At 42.8% G+C, this 8,219-nt stretch overlaps 1 protein-coding gene across 3 annotated transcripts in view; it reads right to left on the reverse strand.

Moving 5' to 3' along the window:
• Nucleotides 1–1,561: 1,561 nt before the first annotated feature.
• The window catches only part of txndc11 (thioredoxin domain containing 11), a 9,841-nt gene continuing 3,183 nt past the window's right edge, over nt 1,562–8,219 (reverse strand). Inside the window, exons 1-12 of one of the 3 annotated variants that reach the window (XM_016459981.1) lie at nt 7,118–7,612; nt 5,943–6,159; nt 5,768–5,865; nt 5,319–5,448; nt 5,034–5,124; nt 4,848–4,960; nt 4,568–4,765; nt 3,879–4,308; nt 3,233–3,375; nt 2,930–3,042; nt 2,767–2,847; nt 1,562–2,687 (exon numbers count right to left, since the gene is read on the reverse strand). In XM_016459981.1, coding sequence (XP_016315467.1) covers nt 1,928–2,687; nt 2,767–2,847; nt 2,930–3,042; nt 3,233–3,375; nt 3,879–4,308; nt 4,568–4,765; nt 4,848–4,960; nt 5,034–5,124; nt 5,319–5,448; nt 5,768–5,865; nt 5,943–6,159; nt 7,118–7,239 — 2,496 coding nt within the window. In that variant the 5' untranslated portion in view covers nt 7,240–7,612 and the 3' untranslated portion in view covers nt 1,562–1,927. Of the gene's footprint in view, nt 2,688–2,766; nt 2,848–2,929; nt 3,043–3,232; nt 3,376–3,878; nt 4,309–4,567; nt 4,766–4,847; nt 4,961–5,033; nt 5,128–5,318; nt 5,449–5,767; nt 5,866–5,942; nt 6,160–7,117; nt 7,613–8,219 lie in introns of those variants that run through there. The other 2 variants (XM_016459980.1, XM_016459979.1) reach the window with 2 other exon arrangements.

The following is an 8,219-nucleotide window of genomic DNA, read 5'->3' on the forward strand; positions in this document are numbered from 1 at the left end:
GAGACTCTGGGCTAGCGGCCATCTTGTAGAGAGACTCTGGAACAGCGGACATGATGGGACGAGACTCAAGAGAGGTAACCATGACAGTAGAAGGCTGTGGTGTGGCGGCCATGTTGCGGTCCTCCTCCACCACACCCACAGTGAATGCAGAGCCGTTCAATTGAAGTGCCAGATCGATATAATCCACTAAGGACCAGTCCGGATGCCACAATGGCATACATGCGCTGAGCGGCTCAGATAGCCCTCCATGAAAAAATATAATTAAACAACTCATCCAATGAGATTGAGAGAGCCAGTTCAATAAAGTCCAACACATAATCCTCAATAGGCTGCTCACCTTGACGGAGGCACATTAACTGTGCTGCTGGATTCATGGCTGGCCTGGATCACTGAATAAAGCCGCTGGATCCGGGTGTGGCTGGTGATTCTGTAACGACGACAGCGGAGTTGGGAATCCAAATGCAGGCTTTATTCAAAGAGAGCGAACATTAACGTGTTCAAGTTCAGCATCCGGCTGTTTTGGTTTCTTCATTTTTGTGAAATGGTTACTAAGGATTAAAAGGAGCATAACAAAACTTGGAGATTTAAGGGGAGTAATTAATGGAAAGGGGAAACGTGTGTTTTTTTCTGAAACCTATGTTTCAAGGTTCTCAACCAATTTAGGGCTTTGTTCCCTGCTGAAAACAATAGACACCATCACAAAATGTGTAATGGTTTTACTGGTTATAATGGGACTTGTATTGGTTTTAATGGAAACTGTAATGATGCCTGTGGGTCTCTACTGGTAATTGGTCACCTTCTATTGGTGGCTTGTTAATACCAATAAACCCTAATGGAATATGTCCCAAAACACACTTCGGAAAACCATTTTGGTGGTTTTAATGGTTAAAAGTTGATGGTTTGTAATGTTTTTAATGGTATTTGTAGTGGAAACCATTAGAATTTTCTGTGATGGTTCTATTGATTTTTTCAGCAGGGTTGCAACCGGGAATCCTTTAAAAATATCAAAAACATCCACCAGTATCTCTACAGTTGTACTGTTAGAAATATAGAAATAAGCGGGAACTTCACTTACTTTCACTGCATCAGTGTTGTCAGCACTAATTAATGTAAAGTGTAACCGAATGACAGTAAAAACCCCAGTCAGAGATGATAACATTCACCACCATTCTCTTTCATTTAACCCTTACAATCTGAAATTCTCTGAATACTGAACCAGAATCCAGAATACCGTAGTCATAATGAAAAATAGATCATTTCAACAAAATAAACAGAAATACTTCTTGCTTAAACAGTTTTTCAATGTTATTATTAGTCTCGTTACATCAGTCTCTCAGTGAACATCTTCAATCACTCACGTCTGATACGACAGCCATAATTAATCATCAGAACATGTCCAGATCACATTTCACTCCAAATCCACAAGAAATTAAACTCAGCAGAGAAATAGAATCCTCTTTATAAGACTTATAATTTTTATGACAATTAAACTAACAAATGCTCATTATAGAAATGTAAATAATCTCTCTTCTCAGTTCTATAATTTGTCCAGATGTTTTAGTTTTTCTTGTCATTCTCACTTCAAAGGCAATTCTCAGTAGATCCTCTGTATGTTTTAAATGCCATTTACAATTTAACTGTAATACAATGATTTATTTTAATTTAATCTGCACAATAAATACCGCCATGATGTATAAACACTTTACAAGGTGCAGTAAGTAATATTTCTTCATTTCACATACAGTAATGAGAATGAGATCATTTGCATTCAGGGTGGAAATATACGTATTTAAAAATAACGCACAAAAAAAACAAAATTATTTTCATAAAATATTCCTTATTTGCTTTTGTGGTGAAATATGAGCTGGCTGTGTTCTTGACAGGTTTTGTGAGATTCTGTAAGATTATGCATGATAATCATCTGTTGTCAGGAAGCTTCACACTTCCCTTCCTGTCTGTCTTCTTCCTGTCCGTCTGCTTCTTCCTGTCTGTCTTCTTCCTGTCCATCTGCTTCTTCCTGTCTCTCTTCTTCCTGTCTGTCTGCTTCTTCCTGTCTCTCTTCTTCCTGTCTGTCTGCTTCTTCCTGTCTCTCTTCTTCCTGTCCGTCTGCCTCTTCCTGTCTCTCTTCTTCCTGTCCGTCTGCTTCTTGTCTGTCTGCTTCTTCCTGTCTGTCTTCTTCCTGTCTCTCCTCTTCCTGTCCGTCTGCTTCTTCCTGTCCGTCTGTGTCTCGACTGTCTCCTTCCCATCCGTCTCTCTCTCTCAGGACAGTTAACAGCACTTTGAGCAGTGAGTTCTCCTCCAGCAGTTCTTCAGACGCGTCTGCGAGCTCCTGCAGTTTGTGAACAGTGTCGCTCAGCTGGCGTGTTTTCTCTCTGTACAGTGTCTCCAGCCGCCCGCTCTGCTCCTGCAGCTCGGCATTCTGGGTCTCCAGCGTGTGCGTGTGCAGCGTGAGCCGCCGGTTCTCCCTCCACAGGACCGAAAGCTGCTGAGAGAGATGCTCTCTGGCCCGATGCAGAGAAAACACCTGCCGCTGCAACGCCTGAAGCTCCGCCTCCAGCAGGGACTGAGGCTCCGCCCCTCTACCGGACTCCTCCCAGGGGGCGTGGTCAGAGTGCTGCAGAACGAACCGCAGCAGGTTGGGAACTGTCATGGGTGTGTTTTCTGGAAACTTCACACTCATCTGCTTCCTGTTGGAGACAGTGATGATTCAGAATAGACAAGACACAGGTTTGACCAGCATGAGAGTGTGAATGATGAGTTTGTGACCTGTGTCTGGGGAAGAACAGCACAGACGGCAGATGATCCACCATAAACTCCCAGGGCAGATCATTACGGCCAACATTCACTCTGAAACAGTAAGAACACACACACTGACTCACAGTCACTCCTGAATGCACTGTCAGGTGAAGCGTAATGTGCAGTTCCACACCTGGCCACCATGAGGGCGCTGTTTCCCTGGAACAGACGAGCCAGCTGCAGAAACACGTGATTGAGAACCGAGCAGAAACCACACCAGACCGAATAATACAGCAGCAGCACGTCCTGATGAGAGACGGAGAACATCACAGCTATCGTCTGCTGGTCTGGACGCTAATATAGTTATTGATCTTGCTGTGAACGGACATTTATTCTAAATAATATATTGACTTTGCTGTATTAGGCTGATTGTGTGCTTATCCTCATACTCTCTTTACATTAGATAATAGCTTTAATAAAGAGCAGCTGCTCTCACCCTCTGTGAGTCCATGACGGTGTGCAGGAAGCTGTCTGAGGTCACTTCCTGTATGAGGGACTGTGTTTGCTGCTGTTGTTTGTGTCCCACCAGATGTCTGTGTAAAGGACTGTAGGACGCGCTGAAGTTCTGGATGAAATCCTCTGCTCCACACAGAGAGAGAACAATTAATACTGCTGCAGAAACGTGTGTGAGTGTGAACAAGTGAGAGCGAGTGTGTGAATGAGAGTTAGTGAGTGAGCGTGAGAGTGTGAGCTTGTGTGAGTGAGCATGTGAGTGAGTGTAAGAGCGTTAGTGTGAGCAAGTATGTGAGTGAGTGTAAGCATGTGAGCGTGAGCGAGTATGTGAGTGAGCGCGAGTGAGTGTAAACAAGTATGTGAGTGAGTGTAAGAGTGTTAGCGTGAGTGAGTGTGAGCGAGTATGTGAGTGAGTTTAAGAGTGTTAGCTTTAGGGAGTATGTGAGTGAGTGTAAGAGTGTTAGCGTGAGCAAGTATGTGAGTGAGTGTATGCGTGTGAGCGTGAGTGAGTGTGCTGCTGAGCAGATGTGTTTGTGTGAGTAAGTTTGAGTGTGTTTGTGTTACTGAGTGTGTATTTGTTAGTGTGTGTGTGTGTGTGTGTGTGTGTGTGTGTGGTGTGTGTACTGTACCCAGTGCGTCGGTGTGGTTGAGCACGTAGTGTGTCTCGTCTCTGAGGTTGATGATGGTTATGAAGGGCAGGTCTCTGCTCTGGTCTGCAGATGCTCCGAGTCTCTGCGCCAGTGGCCAGTGCAGCTGAGTGTCCAGCAGGTAGAAGCGCAGCGTCTTGTTGGAGCGGCACTGCAGGCCCGTGATAGAGTCCAGCGGAGGCCTGGGGACGCTCCTGCAGCAGACGCTCCACCGGCCGAACGCACCGTATGAGCTCTGTATGCTCCTGCAGGAGGAGAGACGGACCCGCTGCAGATATAGAGCCAGAGCCCAGCAGCGAGAGACACACAGCTCACACACGCTTGCATCCGACGAGAACGACAGAGACTGACAGCAGCGCAGGAACAAATCCTCCTCTGAGCCGCAGTGATACTGCAGCGCCACAGCGCTCACCTGACACACACACACAAGATCATGTGATCTACACAACACTGCTGAGTAACAACACTTCATTGTCACATGTCTGTCAGAACAAGGACATAAAAACTAAGCATGCATATTACACTCTAAATCGACATATTTATATACAGTACTTACATGACATACTTAAAAAAAACGGATTCCTACTTAAAACATTGTATGATATTGTAATACTGCGTCACATTATAATATTTTTAAGACACTATAAAATAGTTTAAACTGCTGGTGGTACCTGTGTCAGCAGCTGATTGGCTGTGAGGGGATTGTGCGGGAGGAAGGTCAGGAGGGCGGGGCCTTTCTGTAGCTCCGCCTCCAGTGAGTAACTCTTCGCTCCCGTTGGCTGAATCCAGTGTATGACGCTCTCTCTGTGCTCAAACACCCAATCACAAATGGCTTGTACAGTGAAGTTCCTCTGCGTCCGCGGGAAAACCTGTGCTCAGAAACACAGGTCTAGCATTATATTTCACTGTATGAGCGTAGGGTCAGAATGAGAGTTATTATCATCATCTCACCAGAGAGCTGTTCAAACGCCGGTGTAGATACACACTTTCATCCTCCCTGAGTGACACGCCCTCTGCCACCGCCTGATTGGTCACCACGGCGAAGCGCACCTCCCCCTGCTGATCTGCACCAATCAGAAGGCAGCGTGTGAGAGCTGAGAGGGTCAGTATTAGTGAAGTGTGAGGGAGGGTCAGTACCTCGTCTGAGCGCGTGCAGAGCGGACAACAGGAAGGTGATGTAACCCGCCGGCTGAGGAGACGAGCTGAACCGGAAATAACCCACCACAGCCTGCTGGAGCGCGAGCGCACACACACACACACACACACACACACAACCAACACAATAATAACAATGCAGGAATTTCATGGTGATATCAATGTGACAGAAGGACATAAGCAATTCAAAAATATTAAAATACTATTATTTATTTTTTAACAAGTATTGACATTATTTGCTGTTATTATTACTGTGTGTGTGTGTACCTGGTGCTGTGTGAGGAAGGTGTGCAGGGCTCTAACGGAGGGCAGGTACGTGAGCGGAGCACAAACTCTCTGAATGAAGCTCTCCAGATACTCAGACCGGACCGGACCCCTGTACTCGATCGGACCGACCCTGCTCACACACACACACACACACACACACACACACACACACACACACACAATTTATTATATAAATTACAATTATTATTATTAAATATTTAAAAGTTCAATAGTATTATTGAAGTATTATTTCCTTTATTGACTTAAATTGTATTTGATTTAATAATAATAATAATAATCAAATTACAAATAATAAATAAAATTAAATCTTATCTTATATTAATATTATGTTAAAATCCACACACACACACACACACACACACACACACACAGTTATTATTATGAGTGATCATGAACACATGGTTCGCTCTCTGTAAGCGTGTGTGTACCTCCTGTAGAACAGATGAATGACTGGATACTGGAAGAAAATCTTCTGCTTCCTGCATCTGCCCTGATGCCACCAGCAGTTCACCGCCACAAACTGCACCTGCACACAGGAAGCGCATCATCACAGACAAGAAACAGCAGGCTGGTTGTTACTGGATGTGGTCTGAAGGGCGTCACCTGCTGAGCGAGCCGCAGCGCCACCTGCTGGATGTGCTGTCGTGCAGTGATGCAGTGAGCGCACCAGGGGGCGTAGTAGAACACCAGCGACACATCCGCTTCCTCCAGCAGACGATCCACTTCCTCTAGCTGACCCAGGAACAGATCCGCCAGCGGGGCCTCGGCCGGGAAGAAGCGCAGCGGAGCCCGAGGAGACGCCACCACGCTCTTCACACGACTGACAGCAGTGTGTTATTATTCATGATTTATATTAACAACACAACATCAAAAAATGTGTAAAATGTAAATAAAAACAGAATGCAGTGATTCACAATAGAAGATAAAACACTTATCAAATGTACCATATGTTGATTTGGTGCTCAAATATTATCTCTATATGTATTGCACAATATAATATTGCAGATGAGTGTTAGATATTATTCTGTTACATTTTACTGTATTTACCTGCAGGTGATCAGTATATGATATTATAGTAATATTTCACAGCAGTATATGATATTATAGATATAATTCACAGCAGTATATGATATTATAGTAATATTTCTCAGCAGTATATGATATTATAGATATAATTCACAGCAGTATATGATATTATAGATATAATTCACAGCAGTATATGATATTATAGTAATATTTCACAGCAGTATATGATATTATAGTAATATTTCACAGCAGTATATGATATTATAGTAATATTTCACAGCAGTATATGATATTATAGTAATATTTCACAGCAGTATATGATATTATAGTAATATTTCACAGCAGTATATGATATTATAGATATATTTCACAGCAGTATATGATATTATAGATATATTTCACAGCAGTATATGATATTATAGATATATTTCACAGCAGTATATGATATTATAGATATATTTCACAGCAGTATATGATATTATAGATATATTTCACAGCAGTATATGATATTATAGATATATTTCACAGCAGTATATGATATTATAGATATATTTCACAGCAGTATATGATATTATAGATATATTTCACAGCAGTATATGATATTATAGATATATTTCACAGCAGTATATGATATTATAGATATATTTCACAGCAGTATATGATATTATAGATATAATTCACAGCAGTATATGATATTATAGTAATATTCACAGCAGTATATGATATTATAGATATATTCAGGGTGTGTTTACCTGCAGGTGCGGGTTAAGGGCAGTATTAGCGCGCAGGTGAGCAGGATCGCGCCGCAGCACAGTTCGGGTCTTCTCTTCATCTGATCCGCCGCCTGCCGGAGCTTCGCCCGGATCCGCAGCATCACAGACCCGCTACAGCCAGCAGCGCATCCCGGGAGAGCAGAACCGAGCACAACCGAGCCGCACCAACCGCTCAAACACACGTCACACTTCCGCCTCACGGGAGGGGCGGGGCCAGGCGAGGGAGCGTCTCTAAACTACACGCACAAACGCGCGGTGCTTCATTTCATTAAATCTGGATTCTTACGAAAATTACGTTAAATGCACGCACAGATAAACGAGAATGTGCAAGGTCCTAGTTTAAAAACCGAGTCAGCTCCGAGTCTTCGGTGTTTTGGGGTCGAATGCGTGCGTGAAGCGGCTCTGAGGCGCTTTGTGAGCTGAATTAACCTGCTAACTTTAGCTGGTGTTCTGTGCTGGACTGGTTTGTTCTGGTTAACAACAGAGCGCAAACAAACATCGGACCAATCAGCGGTGAGCACAGCGCATTGAAGCCACGCCCCCAAACGACAGTAATAATCCTTCACAGCAATGTTAGACATGGACAACATCACGTGACCCTTAACGATTAACGTTTATCTGCTGCCATTTCTTGGCGTTTTGGTTAATTAAATCTGATATTAATGAAGATTACGCTGGAACATTTGACAATTTCTATTAATGTTTTAATGCAAGAAAATAAAATAAGCTTTAAATGAATATGTAAAGCTCTGTGTAAATCTATGTTTTTGTTTTCTTGTAAGGTTTTATAAATGTGCCTTTTATACCGAATAAATAACTTGTCAAGTGATCACTGTAATAACATGTAAGCAACAAACCAACTTCTTATCTAATATTAACAGCACTCAACACCACCAGCACTTTCTCTTTTTATTCAAAAAATGTTTGTCCATTTTGCCCCAGATTATAATATCCATTTAAATCATAATATAAAAATAAATACTGTATTATTGATTTTATTTGCACAGAATTGTCTGAATTTCTCTTAAACAGCATGAAACAAACACCCAAACAGGTGACTGAAGAGATGAATGAAGAAGAG

The sequence above is a fragment of the Sinocyclocheilus anshuiensis genome, unplaced genomic scaffold, assembly GCF_001515605.1.
Source record: "Sinocyclocheilus anshuiensis isolate Anshui unplaced genomic scaffold, SAMN03320099.WGS_v1.1 scaffold3689, whole genome shotgun sequence".
Lineage (NCBI taxonomy): Eukaryota > Metazoa > Chordata > Actinopteri > Cypriniformes > Cyprinidae > Sinocyclocheilus > Sinocyclocheilus anshuiensis.